General features: G+C 46.1%; 1 protein-coding gene across 2 annotated transcripts in view; it reads left to right on the top strand.

Annotated features, from left to right (window-relative positions):
• The window catches only part of Nr3c2 (nuclear receptor subfamily 3, group C, member 2), a 338,685-nt gene that overhangs the window by 303,336 nt on the left and 15,689 nt on the right, over positions 1–19,660 (top strand). For both annotated transcript variants that reach the window (XM_005400874.2, XM_005400875.2), the window contains exon 8: positions 1,342–1,499. In XM_005400874.2, coding sequence (XP_005400931.1) covers positions 1,342–1,499 — 158 coding nt within the window. The remainder of the gene's footprint in view (positions 1–1,341; positions 1,500–19,660) is intronic.

Raw genomic sequence — 19,660 nt, 5'->3', positions numbered from 1 at the left:
TATGCAATTAAGAAGCAAAAGTGAGAGCAGTTTCAAACTCAAAATGCTAACATCCCCAGTGATGGGGATACTGCCATTTTCATTAGGCGTTCCTCTCCTAAAAAGAAAGTTCTCGGTGATCTTCTTTATCAGAGTTGAAGCATACACATAACTACATATTGGCCGTAGTAAAAACAAATGGTCAAGTCGATTTCAAAGTGGAGACTTTAGTCTAATCTCTGCACCTACCTCCCCCTTACACCCTTTCTCCATAAAGTGCCTTCCCATGAGCCCTGGAAAAGAACATCACCTTTCAGGAGCAACTGACCTGCTTGAGGTCTCAGTCCAAGTATTATTTTTTAGGGTGTGGAGGTAGTGGGGATGGGACCCAGGAACTCACACATGCTAAGCAATCACTCTACCACTGAGCTCTTACCCTCAGCACCCAAAATATTTTTTTAAGTGAACTTTATTTTGTTTAACTATAAAACCTAGCCACTCCATAAAAGGAAGGAAGAAAGCATAGTGTTTACTTCTCTATCTCATGGGAGATACAAATGACACAATTTGTTCTCTTTGAAAATTTTAAATTTTGCCTCAAATGTGGAGCTACTGTTGGTGTTACCCCAGCACAGATCAGTACCCAGACCTGCCTCCAGGTCATACTGGGGGCTCATAGGACAGCACCCCTATATACAGGGAGTCCCAGAGCAAAGATAGTGATTGAAAGTGATTTTTTATACGTGGCACTGTACCCTGGGGAGATAACCATTGCCCCAGAGTGTCTGATATCTGAACTTGTGGTATGAAGATGGTGCTTTCTAACGCTACCCCAGGTAAGATTGTGTGAGGCTCTTCAAATTATCCTGCAAAATCAAAGTATATTTTCCTATCTCTGGGGTGTTGGCAAATTAGAATTCATAGAATACTTTGATGACAGGCCACAAGCCATGTAGCATTGAGCTCAGGGAGCAGGACTTGAAAGCAGACAGACCTCAGTTTATACTCCCCCTACTCTGCCATTTACTTAGTGTGTGCTTAAGCACATGAACCATCCTTCAGTGTAGGTTCCTTATCTGGAAAATGAGAATAATGTAACAGTTATGTTCTACTATTGGTATGAAGATCAGCTGAGCTAATATATGCAAATTAATATGCATCTAAGACATAGCAGTTGTTTTGTATATGTGCCAGTGCTTATCAGTAAGTTGCCGTGTTCATTCATAACTGCAGTTAATTGAGATTTAGTACCCAACCTCATAGTCAGTACATCAGCTGAAAATATTCAAAGCCATTTATCTGCTAAGATGCTAAAGTTGTTTTTCACCCTGGGAATTCATATGTCTGTATTCCTTAACACAGTTCCAAAGGATGGCCTCAAAAGCCAGGCTGCATTTGAAGAAATGAGGACAAATTACATCAAAGAACTGAGGAAGATGGTAACTAAGTGTCCCAATAATTCTGGGCAGAGCTGGCAGAGGTTCTACCAGCTGACCAAGCTTCTAGACTCCATGCATGACGTAAGTAGAGCCCTTGGTTCCTGCTAAGTGAAGGACCAACAGCCACACACACACACACCGCTGGCCAAATGAAAACAGAGAAGTTGGCGTGTGCAGGGCTTTGGGAAGAGTTGGAGTGCAGTGGGAGGCAGCAAGAGTTAAATCTGCATTAGGACAATTTTCTTTGGATAACCTTTCGAACAAACCTCATTTACAACAAAGGCCATGGCTCTATGCCCTGGACCAGGGAAGGCCCTCAGATTTGCTACAGGTGTGAGATTGAGTTTCACATTTTTGCTTGCAATTTAGGAAATGTTTGGTTAATAAAAATGTTTGCTTTAACATTGCATAAATAGTGTCCATCTTCTACAACTGTTAATCTAATAACCCAATCTTTCAAAAACATTATTAGTGGTTCAGGGCCAGCTGGGTTCATCTCAATCTTTGCCAAATTTGGAATCCCATATTCATGATTCTTCATAGGACTCACCTTTCTTGTCCTATGTAAATACAGAAGAAAGGTTCTGAGCTTGCTTCTTACCTAATTAATTAAAGATGAAGCTGAGATATTTGCTAGAGCTTCTACAAAATATTGATTTGGATAACTTGCTCTGCGCGTCATTTAAAATATGCTTCTTGTTTCGCTGTGCGAGGAACTTTCCCAGTTCTGGCTCAAAGTATATTGTATGCAGTTATGCTAAATTAGTTCTTCATGTTTGCAAAGTTTCCATACTTTCTTTGGGAGAATTTATTATTCAAATTGGGTCTATATGATTTGAATAATAAATTATTTTTCAAATATTTCCTGTGAAGGAAAATGTTGGCAGGCAAGGCAACCGATATTATTATAGGGTTCCTGTCGAAATAATGGTTTATCCTTTAGATGTCTATGCCAGTAGAATGTTATCTCTCTGGTGCTAATGGCATGAGGTTGGTTAATGAAAAAATATTATTTTCCCGCATTTTGTACTGAGTCTTTTGCGTGTTCATTGACCTTTGCTTTCTCTGAACTTTTCCTGTTACAAGAGTCAAATTTCTCCCAAGGTGAACTCAGTGATAAGTGGTTTTGCTTATTCTGGGGGTTTTACAGAGTGTGATTTGCTGGGAAGTCCTGGAAATCAGAGATGATGGTGGACAAAACTTAGAGAACAACTCATAGTGCTCCACCAGAAGGAAACACACAGGCAGCTGGAGCCATGTCTTCCCATGAGTTTAATGTCGAAGCCACACATCACTTACATGAGGATACAGCCAATTCTCTTTGTTCTATTGATTCCATTGAAAGGCCTTTTTAGTAGAGATTACTGTGGGGTTTTGTGGGGTTATTTTTTCTTAATGAATTTTCTTACTTGTACAGACCGGCACAAGTGCAATATCTAAATTAGTATCTAATTGTTATTCAACACTTGATAATAAATCACTGAGACCAAACACAGAAATTAAAACTTGCATTTTCCACAGGCTTTCTGACTCAGTAGGGGATGCCAGGAGGCCACCCCTGGGGTCTGAGGGGCAGCCCCTCCTCTCCTGGCTGGTTTTCAGCACCAGCGCGGTACATGGTGCAGAACAAGAACCAATGAATAGTGTTCAGATGCTTAAGTCATAAATGCTGATGTTTCTGCAAAGCTTCCCAGAGAAGATTAGTGTCGTTTTGGATTTTTACACTAATAATATAATTGACACATGATAAACTGAGCGAATTCAAAGTGCACGGTTTGGTAAGTTGGGGCCTCGGAGCAGGTGCCTGTTAGCAGGTAGCTGTTTATCAGTACACAGTCCTGCTGGTGCTGTGGACTCAGTCAAGGTGGCAGCCACGTGTCGCCCTGAAAGTCTCCTTGTGCCGCCTGCTCCCCTCGATTTCTGCTGTGATTCTGTCGGTATAGATTCATCTGTCTTCCCTAGTGTTTCACCCCAACAGTATCACGTAGAAGCCTTTTTTTGTGTCGTTTCCTTCACCAGCTCTAATCATGTTGAGATTTATCCATGCCATTTCAATACCTAGATCACCAGTTTGAGGATGTATTTTGGTTTTCGGGGATTTTTTTTAACTGAGTAGTAGCCACTCTGTGGCTATTCCACGATTTATTTGTGCACACACCCATCGTGGACAATGGGGTTGTTTTCATTTGACGCCGTCACAAGTAAAACCATGCTAAGCCTTAATGGACAAGCCTGTGTATAGACACAGACTTTGCAGTTTCTTGGGGTAATGCCGACTAGCAGAATGCCTGTTTCTATTATAGGTATGTTTTCATTTTTAAAGAAAAGGCCAAAATGTTTTCCACAGTGCGTGTACAATTTTACAGTCCCATAAGGGGTGCACGAGAGTTCAGATTGCTCCACATCCTACCTACCGCTTGGCGCGTTCAGTCTGGTTGTAGCCAGCGGTGGCAGCAATGGCTGCGTGGTGATACCTCACGTGGTTCCTGCTTGACTGCTTATCTTTCCGTATGCGCATTTACCGGCCTCGCTCCTTCTTGATGAGTTGCCTGTCAAACTCTTGCTCATTGCTTTCTGATGGCTCAGTTCTCTCTGTGCTCTAGATTCAGATCTCCTGTTGGATGTATGACTTGCAGTTATTTTCTCCAAGTCTGTAACCCTTCTTTTCATCCTGTTACCAGTGTCTCTTGAAGAGCGAGAGTTTTTAATGTTAACAAATGCGTTCTTTTTCCATTCCTGTAACAAATGCCTCAGGCAGTCGGCTTACAAAAGGTTTATTTTGACTCAGGTTCTACAGGTTTCCCTCCGTGATCAATTGGCCCCACCGGGTTGGGCCGGAGGTGTGGCAGCAGGCATGGCAGGAGCACCTGGTAAAGCAAACCTGCTTCCCTCGTGGTGAGAGACTGCGATCCCACAGTGTCTTTTGAGTGGATGCCCCAATAACGTGGACTCCCCACAAGGCCCCACCTGTGAGGCTTCTTAGCATCTTCTGCCTGTACCACAAACTGGGGACAGGCCTCCCTATATGGGTCTTTGGGGGCCAGTTAGGATCCAAACAGTGGCGCTGAAAGCCAATTGATCGTTGTTTTTTCTACAGGTGATGCATTTAGTGCTGTATCTCAGAGGTCCCTGTGTAAGCCACCGTCAGAGAGCTCTTACCCTACTGTCACTGTCCTTCACCAACATCCAGCATCTTACAGACCATTTTTCTGGGGTTCTCCTGAGCATTTTTGGTGTTTTCAAACAGAAGAGTAAATTCAATTCATCTTATTCCACTTTAACTGGGAGAAAAACAGACTCTGCGGAATCATTTTAACCCTCAAATCTTTTCACAAATCTTTAAGGTGGCCTAACAGAAGCCTCGGAATACTCTGTATCTCTGTTTCAGACAGAACACTGAACAATGCGTGGCGGTGAAGGCAGACCTTTTAGAGCTTCCAGCGATATAAACAGCCCGCTATGCCGCGTGTGCCGTAGGTTCGCCACCACGGGTCTACAGCGACTTTCCCAGAGTTCATGCTCGCTCAGCCTGGAGACTGCCCCCAGCTTTTCCGTTAGAGTACGTTAGTGAATCAGCATTTGTAGAATTTTCTTCAAGGGAGGAAAGAGCTACCTCACACACTGTGTACTTGGATCCCAGTCTCTGGTCACCCTGTGGAAAAGAGAATGTTGCTTCCAAGGGTCACACCCATGAGAACCATCTAAACCATTCAGTGTAGATCACAGGGGTTTTGTTCTGGTTTGGTTTGGTTTGGTTTGGTTTGGTTTGGTTTGGTTTGGTTCGGTTCGGTTCGGTTTGGCTTGGTTTGCCTTGGCTTGGTTTGGTCTGGTCTGGTTTGGTTTGGTCTGTTCTGGTTTGGTCTGGTCTGGTTTGGTCTGGTTTGGTTTTGCATTACGGAGGTTTGAACCTAGGGTTTTCACACTCAGCTACATTCCCAGCCCTTTTTTATTTCATTTTTAAATTTTGAGACAGGGTCTTACTAAGCTGCCCGTGCCGAGCTAGAACTTAAAAATCCTACTCAGCCTTCCAGAGTGCTTGGATTCCAGGCATGTGCCAACACATCTGGGTGTAGATCAAATTTTGCTTTGGAAATGTGCATTTAAAACATGGGTGGGGATTTAGCCCAGTGCGGAAGGCTTGGGTTCCATCCCTGGCACTGAAAAACAAATACATATGATGCTCGATTCCAGGACACATGTACACGGCTCTCGGGACACACGTACATCTGTTCCACATGGCGCACATATGTGTTGGCAGAACAGTGCAAGGTGAGTGAAGGGAGACTGTCTGAAAGAACAGGCTGACAGTTAAGTGCTTGAATTGGTCAGCAGCTTTAATGACTCATGAGCCCTCTGAACATCAGTCTCTTCCTAAAAATGATTTCAAAGAAAGCAGCTGTGGTAAGATTCCTCGGAGTGGATGTGTTTTTGCTTGTCAGTGTTTGGTTGTTGTGTGTAAGACATTTAGAGTCTTTCTTCTGCAATAGACAATTGACAGTGATCATTTTGAAGCTATCACTAGGAGTACTAATTAATTTCCTATGGGTATAAGAAGCACATTTCAGCAGGTCTAATGAATTTATTGCTAACTTGTATTTATTTTTAGAGATCAAGGACTATTTATGTTATGGTTTGTGTATAGAACAGAAAATATAAAATCTATATTAACAGTATCTCTTGAGGCAAAATTGCCCTTTCTCAATTAAAGAATATGCATTTGCGATTTTATTTCAGTATATACACTAAGCAAAAATGTACCTGATGGGTAGCAGTATGGGTGTACCACAGAGGATGCAAAATAGGTGGATGACACGAACCCAGCCCTGGATTAGCTTAGATTTCATAGAAGTGGCTGCGGCACAATGCAAGGTGGAAGATAATCAGGTGCTGAAATTGGTCCCCTGAGCTATATGGGACACTTGATAGCATTTGTGTACTTCTATGTTCCTTCCTTGGTTGGCAAGGCCCGGCTGTGTTCTGAGGCCAGAGGTGCAAGTGCGAGCAGAATGCCTGTCCTGAGGGACCTTATCTGTCTGGGAGAGGAAGATGGTGGCCTCCTTTGCAGACATTTGCGTGTGTAAAAGTGCAGGGCGGCCAGACAGCATCCGGACATCCCCGGGCAGCGTGCTGAACGTGGTGATGAGGTTTGTACGCGGTGAGAAGCAGGCTCGTTGACGTGCGTTCTGCGTTGATACCGAGCCTTGTGGAAAAGGTGTGGAGCCAGCTGTGCCTGGCAGGGACGTGGGAGAGTACCAAGGGAGGGTCAGAGAAAACAGACCCTGTGGAAGAAGCCAGATGCCCGAAGAATGACTTCCCGAGGTTCCCAGTAGCTGGCGGCCGCTAGAATCTCCTAGACTCTGCACTGTGCTCCTGGCGCCACATGGGAGGACGGAGCGCTTCTGGCTGACAGCAGCTGCTTGTTTGCAGGCTGGGCTGTACTTTGGAAATAGGAAGCCAGCATCAAGGGTGATAGAAGCAGCTGCACTGTTCTTCAGCTGCCCCTGGACCCTTCCTTGTTGTCCAGGGAGACATCTTGTCCGTGACCCACACTGTCACACATCAGGGCTCTCCACCTGCTTTTGTATGGACATGTCCTATGTGTTCAGCTGTTCCCAAGACAAAATGTTAGGTCTGCCTGAACCTCAGCCAGGCGGGCTTGGATCTGGAGGCTTCTGTTTCTGCATATGATCGTTAAACCTCGCTGCGACCACTCCTGGGCCGGGCAGGCGGCACGTACCACTGAGGTGCTCGCTGCTCCCTACGTGATGAAGGGAAGGCTCTGAAGATCCTTTGCTCCATGGTGCTGTCGGTGCCCCCATGGAGAAAGCTACAGAGCCCGGAGGACTCTGCTGTAGCCAGGCCCTGGGAGCCAAGGGTCCTCTTCTCTGTGTGGCTGGGGGGAAGAGCAGAAATCTGGGGATACAGACACTATAGCCCCTGCATGCTGGGGAGACTTCATTCCTTGGGTGGAAAGGGCGTTGAGTTTCAGTGACACAATAACCAACAAAAGTGACACTGCCGCAGGCAGCCCAGACTATTAACATTATTTTGAGATTCTCATTGCTCATTTAATTAGTGGGTGTTCTTGAATCCAGGCTGCGGTACCGGTAATTTCCATCCGGATTTCGCCATAGGTGGTTTGGAGATAGACACAAACCTATTTTAAGCATTCCTTACCGCATTCCGAAGAATGCCAACTGTGAGTTCGGCCCATTTCTCTGTTTATGTGGGCAGCCAGCTCACTTTCCCGTTGGATTTCCGTAGTCTTTCCAGTCCGTTTCTCCTCAGGAAAAGTTGTGAGACCAAACAGGAGCCCACCGCAGAGACGGGACCGTCACCGGTAGGACGACCTTGGGCTGTGGTGCCAACCCCCATTTCTCTCAGTAAATGTGAGCACTGTGAGGTTCGACGGTCAGTTCCTTCAGCTGTACAATGGGGGCGAGACCCACCTTCCAGGGGGTTTTGAGAAGTGAGTGAGCATCCTAGGAACCTGCCGCATAACACAACTCAGCAAGATTCACCCTCTCTTCCTGCTGCTCAAGAGAAAATAAAATGAGATGTTTGAATCTTGCTTATAAAAAGGTGCCCAGGCCAGCAGTACCCCACGCATGTCTGTGTGTCGCTTTGATCAAGATTCAAAGCCACGTTCTTTCTCACTGAGCTAAGCAACTGTTCAATACAGTTTTTAGCAGTGTTCTGCTGCCTTCTTCGATGAGACCATGACTAAGAAAGATTCTAAATTCAGGAGGAGTTGTTTATTTGAGCGTCAGCGAAGTGAGCAAAGCCTTATGATCCCCAAGGCCCCAGGGGCGAGGGGAAGACCAAAAATTCCACCAAAAATCACTCTTCTTGGAAAGGAAATCTTCACAAGTAAAGATTTCAAAATCATTGCATAAGTGACAGGCAGATCCCATTCTTTATGTAGTTCATGAAATCAACAGACCAATTATTAGTTTGTACTATGTCTTTTAAATTCCTCTTATAGATCAGGGCTGGTATTTGTGCTTCCATTGGATTGGTTGGTTGGTTTTACACTTCTACATTTCCAGTTTTGAGGGTATATAGTACCGTAGTTCAGCCTGTACTCTGGGTGAATGGCACCGGTGGTGTATTATTTTTATGGAATACATTTTTATGTGTGTATAATTTTTAAAATGCCACAAGTATATTTAAAAATAAAAAATGAGAAAAATGGGAACTAGTAGGTCAGAATGCTCCCTTGTTTCAGGAAGATGGATAAATAGGAACTGATGGCTTCGGGTGAGAGTAGGAAGATCTGGACGGCCCAGGGATCAGTGTACATTATGTGCTGGGAACCGGAGCTATAGAGCCCAGCCAGAGAGTGCGGTGTCCCGTGGGGATAAGGACGGTGTCCCGAGGGCTCTTCCTTGTCTCCCTCCTTCATGCTTGACCTGGAACAGAATCTGGGTCATCTCCTTATCTTTTTGGAAAAGATTAGTTTAAAACATTGGAATATGTTCAGTGCCTGATTTTTAGATTAAGAACAGTGCTTACCAACTGTGGGTCCACAGCCAAGCAACGTCCTAAGATGCAACATCCTAAGACGCAGTTAGCCCACACTTTGGAGAATGAGGGAGAAGAATCTTGCAGTAGAGAAACTCTGTCCTTCCTTATATTATTGTATTTTAAGTTGCGGCAAAATACACAAAAACGGAATTTACCATCTGAATTGTTTTTAAGTGTAAAATGCAGTAGTGTTAAGTATGTTTACCTTGCGCATCTAGTCTCTAAATTTTTTCATCTTACAAAACTAAACTTCTATGTCCGTTACACAGAAGCTGCCCTTTCCTTCCCCCAGCCCCTGGCAGCTGCTGTTGTCCTTTCCATCTCTGTAACTGTGATTCCTTTAGCCACTTTACATGAATGGATTTCCCTCGTATGTCTGGCTGATTTCCCTTAGCAGAATATCCTCTAGGTCCATCCATATGGCAACATGTGTCAGAAGTTTCTTATTTTTTAAGGCTGAGTAATACTCCTTTGTGTACACAAATCCCAAGCTGTTCATGCACCAATCCGGTAAGGGACACTTGGATCGTTTCCTCTTTACTCTTGTGAGCCCTGCTATATGTACATGGGTGGAAAATGTCTTTGTGAGCTTGCGTTCAGTTCATTATAGGGTATATTCTCATAAATGTAAGGGGTAGAACATATGAAAATTGTATGCTTAACTTTTTGAGGAACCACGGAACTGGTTTCCACAGTAGCTCTGCCAGTTTGCATTGCTATCAACCATGCATGTGGACGCCACGATCCTCTCAGCCTCACAAACTTGTTATTTTGCCTACTGCTTGTTCTTTCTCCTTTCTTTTTTCTTTTCTTTCCCTCCCTCTCCCTCCTTCTCTTTTTCTTTTTTTCTCTTTCTTTCTTTCTGTCACTGTAGCCATCTAATGGTGTGAAATGCAATCTCATAATTTTGATTTTCGTTTCTCTAATGATTACTATCTTTTCGTATGTGGCCATTTGTGTGTCTTCATTGGAGAAGTGTCTGTTAAAGTCCGTGGCCCAATTCTAATTAGTTTTTTTATTACTGATCTGTAGGGAAATCTTTATGTAGCCTAGGTATTAGCTTCTTATCAAATACATGATTTGCAAATATTTTCTTACATTCTATGTTTTTGTTTAAGCGTTAAAAATCTTCTCATATGAACTTACCATGATAACAGACAATCGCTGGCTTCTTACCAACAAAATGGAAGTTGTCTTACTCCAGTTTATTCAAAGAGGAGAGAAAGTATTTTTTTCTAAGGTCACTCACTCCCTTTGCCTCGGCGTGCATTAGCCTTGCACAGGGGCATCCTGACAGGATGTGTGCCTTGCTCACAGTTGATCCTGAGAGCTGCTGAGAGAGTAACTTCCTGTAGGAATGCTGGTGAGAAACAAGGGTCTAGCCTTGCCTTCCGCACCCTCCTGACACGTGAAATGTGCCCTGCTCGGGCTGAGCTTTCTGGGAAAACCAAAGCTCAGGTAGAAAGAATCCCTGCAGGCCATGCTTCTAGAGGACCTCATGTAAATCAAACCCGACACAAAGGCATCTCTACCTAACTCGAAATATATCTAGAGGAGGTTTTGGAAAACTGTCTCATTGTTTAACACCTGTGTCAATAAATCCCCCCTTCTTGTGCAGCCTAAATCCCTCTTCTCACAGCGTAATAATAACGATGTAATTCCTAGGCTTTACTTAGTGCCTTTCTTCCTAAATCTTGTGCTTAATCCTTCTAATGCCTCTATAATGTGAGGGTGAGTAAATATTACCATTGAAACTTAATTGTCCTGTCTTAATTCCCTTCTCTACAAAAAGAGAGTAATGGTAATATTTACTCAGGTCTCTTTTTTTGTCTTTTTTTTTATGGAAAAAGTGATCAAGCACATTTTCCCAGGTCCATACATGAGGCAGGAGCAGAAGTTAGAAGAGCAGGAGGAAGAGTAGCACCTGAGAGAGAGACCACGGGCAGGTGACAGGACCAGCCCTCCACTGGTTAGTTCTGCTGCCCCAGGGTAGACGTCATTCTCCACTTCCCCACAAAGTGGGCTTCATCGGAGCCAGTGTCATAGCGTGTGACCTGGGCAGTCGCACATGGAAGGATCTGACTCTTGCCATGATATTGGCTGCCACCATCTTGAAGCTCATAATAAACTTGGAACAGAGACTCTCAGGCCCACAAGAAGTGCAACCTGTCCTGGGCATGATGAAAGCGATCTAAGATAGTGTGAATCAGAGGAGATGGGGGCCACCTGTGTGGTAAACATCAGTAACAGATGTGTAGAAGGGACAGGGCAGCAGAGCTAACGAAGGCAGGGAGCACAGGGGGAGCAGGTCAAGAGGGACGTGTTCCCCACTGCCATCTTAGACTGTAGGGAATACCTTTAAATGGCTGATACGCAAAAGCCCCAGCAGATGCCAGTTGGCCAGTGAAGTTTACCAAGGTCATGGGACTAGAAAGTGTATATAATTAAATTACATCACTCCTCATCTTTCCCACATTCTGCATTTACCAGTTCACTGAGTTCCTAAAATTTATTTGTAAATCCAAAATCCATGCCAGGGCACTTGTGCAGGGACTGTCAGACATGTGCAGAGCAGCAGAAAGCACGTGCCTCCGCTCGGCCCGTCTGCATCCAAGGTTGACAAGGTGACTGCCCTCTTTGTCAGCTCTTGTGCTCTAAGTCAGTGCCCGTCTTGAGATCTGATTCCTGCCATATTGAACATTTGAGGCTTCTGTTGGTGAGAAGACTCCCAGCCTCTGTCTGGTCACACAAAAGGACATGGCATGGCTTATGGAGAAAACACATACCTGAAAAGCTCCATTTGGGCCTGAGCTCCAGGGCTGTAGGCCGAGGGTTGGCAGTCTGTACTCATACAGTGTCTTTAAACAGAGACATGCGTGAAACAAGGTCATGCACTAATCCCTTGATGAAAACATTGTCACCAGCAGCTGGTGGGACTCTCACCTTGGATTTCCCCTAGGAGTAGTCCCTGGGGATTTAGTAACTCAGTAACTTTTTTTGTTTTGTTTTGTTTTTTACGGACTGAGGATTGAACCCAGGGCTTTCACACTGAGCTTCATACTTGGCGCTTTTTTGTTTTGTTTTATTTTGAGACAAGGTCATGCTAAGTTGCTTAAACTGGGCTCAAACTTGCAATCCCCCTGCCTCAGCCCAGTGTGTTGCGATGACCCGCACGTGCCACCATGCCGGACTTCCACAGTGACTTCATAGGCCATAACTGCTGGGACTGTTGGGAGTTGCCTGGATGCAGGTAACCCACAGGGCATGTGTGCTCAACGGGGAAGGACTCCTGAAGGAACAACCAACAGTGTAAGACAGGAGGGAGGCTCTCTCAATGACAAGCTCCAGAACCTTTCAGCTGCACAGCGTTTCCTGGTATCCAGCTCACTCCCCAAGGACTTTTTCCTACGGCTTTTCCTACAGGCTAGAAGAGTCTGTATAACAGTTGGAAAGCCGTATCTGGCTACCACCATTTTTCTCAATTTGGAGACCATCTTCTTCCACATTTTATATTTCCCACACGCCATACATACACAAACATATTCCAACAAATGGAAAAAAAAACTTGTTAGTAAATATTTTAGGTTTTATAGGCCATATGGAGGATTGTAGCATGAAAACAATAATAGCCATCTTTCACTTGAAATATTTTGTCTAATTTGAACACATCAGAAAATATCATTTTTTAAATTGTTTCAACCTCTTAAAAAGTATCAAAAATACACACATAGAAAAATAACTTACAGAAACCTTAGGGCAAATTTGGCCTGTGGGCCATAGATCACTGACTTCATTTGATTTAGTAGCATCACAGAATGAAAGGAATAAAAAGGGCCAGCTTGGTCCTAAGCATTCCTACTTAAGCCTGCCCCTGGCCACAGGAGGTGCCTGTTATTACTTCAGGTTCTGTTGGTTTTCTTTCTGTTTGTTTTGTTTGTTTTTTTTTTTTTTTTTCAGAGATTGAAATAAGACTTTAACTGCTTAACCTAGATTTAACCTAATATTGAGATTGGTGACATATGAACAAGACAGTTTAGATGTTTTTGGTTTGCTTAGTGTAGTGTACATTTGCAAAAAAAGATCTAGGAAATATTGAAAACAAAATTAGGGAAAGTTCATACTTCTATATCCAGTAACATGCCAGTGCTGTTCAGACGCAGCCCTTTCATTAGGTTTCCTTTGTGCGGCAATGTTCTAATTATCCCTTTATCTTTAAGCTCTGCTGTCTTCTTTTCCATTCTGTCATTTTTCTTTGTGTTTTGCACATGCACAATAGACCTTATTCACGAGAAGGCGGAGCTGCGGTCTGGAATGAGGCTTGTAATACAAGGAAACTTAAACAGGGTGGAAATTAAATAAATTTAAATACCAGAAAAATTAGAAGGCAAATGAGCCTGTTTTGCTTAGCGCAGCATCCACGTAATACTTTGGGGGTTTTAATATTCATCAGTCACCAGCGATCAGTGATTGGTTTTGAATTTATTGCAAAAATGGTGGCGAGGAACAAATTAAAATACGGAACCCTCAGAGGCTACCGGAAGAGGAGTGGGGTGCAGAGTTTGCAGAAAGACCCTGAGGTTTTCCTGAGTCACGAGACAGCATCCACTTCACATCCCAGCTCCTGCCCGCTCCTGGTCTAACCCAAACTTGCTACCTCGGTCACTCCTTCAGGGAAGGCTGGATGGTGCTCCTCGCTGCAGTGTGAGAGGCGCCCACATCCTAGCCTGGCAGCCTAGCCTGGAATTGGTGAGCACGGCTCACATGGTGATACAGCAGAGCAAGTGGCCCATAAAGCCCTGTCTCCTGCCAGGGAGACCCCCGAAGCTAGGTGTCCCCACCCACGGCGTGCTGGCCCAGGGCAGAGGAGAGCATTCTCTTACAATAAATGAGGACTCAACAAATAATTCCCCTTGTACTTTGGATGCCTCAGAGTCCCCAGCCGCTCAACAACGTCCCCAAGTGCCGCTGAGCCCTGACTGTTCTCACAGACAGACCTGTGCTCATGAGATACCTTTTGATCTCTCCTGGTCTGATTCCTGAGGACCTTCCCAAGCTGAGCCCTTGGGAGAACCTGCCAGCAGCTCTCAGCCCAGTGGCACTGTGGACCCTGGGTTTCCAGAGAGCACACACGAGTCAGTGGAGGATGACCTTAGTGTATATTTACTTTGGGTCCGGAAACAAAACAAACACTACCAAGTGGCGGGGTCACATTTCGCTGAGATACAGTCAACCAGAGAAGAGCAGGACACCTGGCCGCAGCAGGCCCACCTGTGTGCTTGCCTGCGTCGCGCCTGCTCACCTAGCTGGGAAGAGGTTGATGGTCTTGAATTTGTTTTTTTAAGCGATTTTTATTGTGATGTACATAACACGCAATTTAACATCGGCACCATTTTGTGGAGTAGCATTCAGTGGAATTAAGTATATTCACGTTGCACTGTCATCGCCACAGGCCAAGTCACTCTGAATAGAAACTACACTCACAGAACACAGCTCCCCGTGCCCCCTGCTGCCCCACTGGGAAGCCCTGTACAAATTTGACTACTCCATGCCTCTCCTATAGGTGAAATCACATAATAATCATCCTCTCCTCTCGGGCTCATTTTACTTAATGTTTTTGAGGTTCTTCCGTGTTGTGATATGTCTTGGAATTCCACTTTTTAAGACTGAATAATAATCCTTTGTGTGTGTATACTACATTTTGTTTAGCCATTCATTTCCTTTGGGCATTTGGGTTGTTTCCAACTTATAGCTAGTGTGAAGAACGCTGCTGTAAGCATAGACTTATAAATATCTATTCAGATCTCAGATCCCCACTTTCAGTTATTTGGGGAGTAGACCCGATTGTGAAATACTGGATTATGTGGTGATTCCATGTTTAACTTTTTGAGAAACTGCCTCCTGTATCCCACAGAGCTGACGTACTTTACATTCCCACCAAGGGTGCCCACAGGTTCCAGGTTCTCCACATCCTTGCAAGAAATTACTTCCCGTTTATAGCCGTCCTGCTGGGTGTGAGGTACTAGCTAATTGTGCTTTGGTTTCAATTTACATTTCTGTAGTGACTAGTGATATTGAACATCTTTGCATTTGCTTAGTGGCCGTTTTTATACCTCGGTTGGAGAACTGCTTGATCCATTTTTTAAACTGGATTGTTTTGTTGTTGAGCTGTAGCATATACAGGCATGCTATTAAATCCTTATTAGATGAACAATGTGAAAATATTTTCTCCCACTCCGCGGTTGCCGTCTCACTCCCTTGAGTGTCCTCTGGTGCCCGGTTCCTGATCCCAATTGGGGCAGTTTATTTTCTGTTGTTGTTGCCCATGCTTTTGGTGTCATAGCCAAGAATAAGTAAGCCTGCTTCATGCTGAGTGAAGGCCAAGCTCCTTATATAATCGCCGCAGGTCCTTTTCCAGCATTCACACGTCTATTTCTGGAACACCTAGACTAAACAGTCACTGGCCGTTTGTGTCCAGTAGAGCTCTGAAAGTATTTACAGTTGAATCCATGAATCTTTTGCCCCAACCCCATCAATACACCTGACTGCACTTTAAATTTTTTTTTCGTGTGTGGTGCTGGGCATCAAACGAGTCCTAGGTGCACCCTAAGTCCTAGCTGGTTAAATTCTGATCTTTGAAAATAAGGCTTCAAGCCTACCCCGCAGTCTCGTTGCAGGCAAGGGCCCCATCCTACTTAGGCGGACGATCTGGACTGACAGCTGGGTACGGAAGTGAGCGGGCTCCAGAAATCACTTGGGGCCCGGTTCAGAGAGGCTGCTGTCCTGACTCCATCACCGTGAAGCAGTTGCGTGGCCCCAGAGAAGTGGCAGGAGGGCACCGTGCCATGGGGCATGCTGAGAAGCGGTGGCGGGTGGAGAGGCGGGGGGCGAGCTGGCTGCTGCGGTGACAGGTGATGACTCAGGGGAGAGAGCAGGGAAAGGGCACAGAGGGAGCCCAGCGGCCCCGGCGTAGGACAGGGTCAAGTGCCCTGGGTCCTTGCCGGCCTCCTCTGCCACTGCGACAGCTGCAGCCCGCCGGCCCGGGAGGTGAGTGCTGGCCCTTCGCTAAACTTCTGTGATCCCAACACATGCGTTTTGCCCTGCATGAATGGAAGGTCACTGTGCAGGTCTGTCTGGTTCCAGTCATGTGGGACTCTCGTTGCTGATTATAATTAGGGCTCTTGCCTCCCCCTCTATCTTGTTTTACCAAGAAAAGCTGATGGGGATCAATACTGAGGCTGCAGGCCAGGCCAGGCCAGGGCACTTTTCAGTCTGCAGTTGAAGACGTCGGCACTGTCAGCAGTCGGGGTCGAGCTCGTAAGGAGCCCCTGTGCCCTCGCTCCCCGCTGTGTGCCTCTGACCAGGCTTGCAGGCACGGGGTGAAGTCACATTAAACCCAGTGTAAACACTCTGAAAGAAATCGGGATCCCAGGAAAAGGTGGAAAGAGGTTAAACAGCGTGCGCTGAGCTCTGCATTATTTATTTAGTGCTGCTAAAACAGAGGTGGCTTTGGAATAAGCTGGGATTTGGGTTAAGTCAGAGACACCTGGGCCCAGGAACCCAGGCAACTGTGAATCCATTGTGACTCCCCAGGCTGCTCAGCAGCGCCACCAGGGGGCCTCTTCGAAATGTGCCTCTTCTTGATATGGGAGGGGAGCACACCTATTACCCCAGCACTCAGGGAGGCTGAGGCAGGATCCTCACCAGGGCAACGTGCTGAGACCTTGACTCAATAAATTAAAATTTTCAAAAGGTATAGGGATGTAGCTCAGTGGTAGAGTGGCCCTGGATCTATTCCAGGATGACCAAAAAAAAAAAAAAAAAAAAAAAAACTTTCTGCCTTCAGGGAGCTTGCAGGCCACTTGAGGAGCTGCACCATAACTAAAAGCTAAACTACAGAGATGTGAACAATAGGACAAAAGAGGAAGTGATGTCATCTAACCGCACAGCTAAGGTGTCCACTGTGAGGTGTGCCTGCAGGGAGGGGCTGCGCAACAGGAAGAGCCCTTGGGAAACATGCAGAAGCAACCCTGCCTCCCATCATCAGCAAAGAGTGACATCTAAAAAAAATCATTCCATGCCCAGTGAGCGTCCCAGGAACATGCAGGGACATCTCCTAGAGCACTGTCCACAGTCACCCTAAAGAGAGTTACTTTGAAAAGGGACCTTCAGGAGGGTCTGGCTTCCCCCTACCCCCAAACTGTGGCATGTCCTGGGAGGTGGGCATCCCACAAGCCACTGTCTGTGGTTGACATCACCTCTAGCATGCAATGCCAGCCTGCCCCACCTCTGCTGACTCCGTGTCTGGGGAGGCGGCCAGTCCTGCCCTGAGAAGGGGACTAGGGATGCCATCTGCGAGGACATGTGCCTTGTACCCATCAGCATCCTTGTTCCTGGACCCTCACCTGAGCCAGAGCCACATGTGCTTGTATTCCTCGGGGCACACCGTGTGTATACTGCACAGGCATGCAGGAGCCACTGTGCGGGTGTACACGGGGACTGTTCGATTCTTTTCTGTAACGCTGCAGTTTGCCGCCCCCTCAGCGTCTGAGCTGCCCCAGCTGTTCGTTATGGGACTCTTATGGCCTCGTCCCCAGCTCCTTAAGGTCTGCCCCCCTGCAGCTCCTCCTGTCATGTGCCTGGTTTTTCCAGTAGGGAAGGTGCTCTGTCCTGCAGCACTATCTCACCCTGACCACTGCTGAGGACCAGGGAGGGCTGGCCACCTCGCCTAGGAAGGTGCCCTCTGCAGCTGACCGAGGCAGCCAGAGAGGCCCTGGCTGTCAGCTCATGCCTAGGAATGAGTGGCCTTTGCTGTCTGGGGAAGAAGAACAGAGGTGGGTGGGAAGTGCCAGCCCAGGTAAATATGCATGGTAGGTGAGAGGTGTCTGGGACACCTGTCCCCAGCCAACCCTCAAGGAGCACAGCCCAGTCCCTGGCTTCTCCACAGTGGGCCTTTTTCTCAGCGTCTTCCAGGCTGAGGACACAGTGATGCAGGTAATATGGGTAAGGACAGAGGCAGCCAGCAGGCCTGTCCCCATCAGTAGGTTCACAGTAGAGCTCCCGCGGCATGCTGCCCCGGTCCGAGAACTGACTTCCCTCCTCTTCCTGTCCTCCCGCTCCCCGTCCCCTAGCACATAGGAAGCGATGCTGTTTTCTGCTGTGTACAAATTGGAATTCTCCAGGCCATGACCGGGTGTCAGCGGTCCCACTGACAGATCTCACCTCTTCTCCCATGACCACGTCACATGCTCTTTCCTCCTTCGGGTCCTGTGCAAAGGCCTCCTATTCCGAGCACCTCCCTGTGCGCTAGCTTCCACTCCTTCCACTTCTGCCACTCTCCCGCACCGGGGGCATGTGACTGTGTGTTTCAGTTGCAGGGCTGCCCTGAAACAGGGCTTTGCCATGCTCACTGTGGTCTCCCAGCCCTCGTACGGGGCAGGTGCTCAGCATCCTGGGTGGGTGGACGGGGGGCCGAGTTGTGGATTGACTGCAGCCCTTGGGGCTGGGAATTTAGCTCAGCGGCAAAAGTGCCTGCCTGGCAAGCGCAAGGTTGTGAGTTCGGTTCCCGGTACCGGAGAAAAAAACAAAAAACAAAAAAACAATAAACATATGTTTAAAAAAAAAAGACTGCAGCCCTTGTAAAGGCCCTAAGGCATGGAGACAGGGAGCTCTCATCGCTGGACATGAACAAGGCACAGTTTAAGAGCAGCAAAAGTCATGGCCCTAGGTAGACTCATTCTGATGGTGATGGGTGCTGCCTAGACAGAGATGCTTTGTCTACCTTTAGTTTAAAATTCGTAATGTATTTTTTATTGATGCATGCTAGTGATCCATAGTAGCTGTACATATTTCAGGTGCAGGTTGACATTTCAGCACATGTATAAAATGTCTAATGATCAGAACAGGTGCATGGCATACTTACCACCTTAGATATACCTCACTCCATTGTGTTGGGAACATTAAAAATCTTCCAGCGAGCTACTTCGAAGTCTTAACTGTTCTCAACCATACTTCTCCTGAACTGTGTTATAGAACATCAGATGTTACCCCTTCTGTCCAACTTCACCACATACCTGTTAACTGTCCATTCTCCGTCTGTCCATCCATCCATCCTTACACTCTTTTCTACACTCTTCTTCGACATCAACTTTTTAACTGCCACACACTGAGTTACAGTATGCTGTATTTGCCTCTCTGTGCACAACTTACTTAACGTGTCTGCTAGTTCCACCTGTGTTGCCGCACATGCCAGAAATTCATTCTTCTAGTGGCTGAACATGAGTCCACTGTGGGCAGCTACCATGTTTTCTTCATTCATGTATTGGTGGACACCTAGGTTGAGTCCACACCTTGACCACTGTAAACAGTGCTACAACAAGCATGTGAGTGGAGACATCTCTGTCATACTGATGTCAGTGCATTTGGCCATATTCTAAGTCATGGGTACCTGGGTTTTATGTTAGCTTCATCTCTATGAGTTTTTTTGGTGGAACCTCCGTACTGTTTTCCATAGTAGCTGAACTAATTTACATTCCCATCAGCAATGTATGAGAGTTCCCTTCCTCTACATCTTTTTTTTTTTTTTTTTTTTTGTTTTAAGGATAAAAGGAGGGAAACATTAACAGGCATTATGGTTGTGATTTTTGAAGCCCTGGTTATTAGTGATGTTGAGGGTTTTTTTCCACATACTCCTTGCCCGCCTGTACATCGTGTATGAA

This window comes from Chinchilla lanigera, unplaced genomic scaffold (genome assembly GCF_000276665.1).
Source record: "Chinchilla lanigera isolate Chin_1 unplaced genomic scaffold, ChiLan1.0 scaffold00070, whole genome shotgun sequence".
NCBI lineage: Eukaryota > Metazoa > Chordata > Mammalia > Rodentia > Chinchillidae > Chinchilla > Chinchilla lanigera.
Note: the sequence above shows the minus strand (reverse complement) of the source record. Positions and strands in the feature narration are given on the sequence as shown.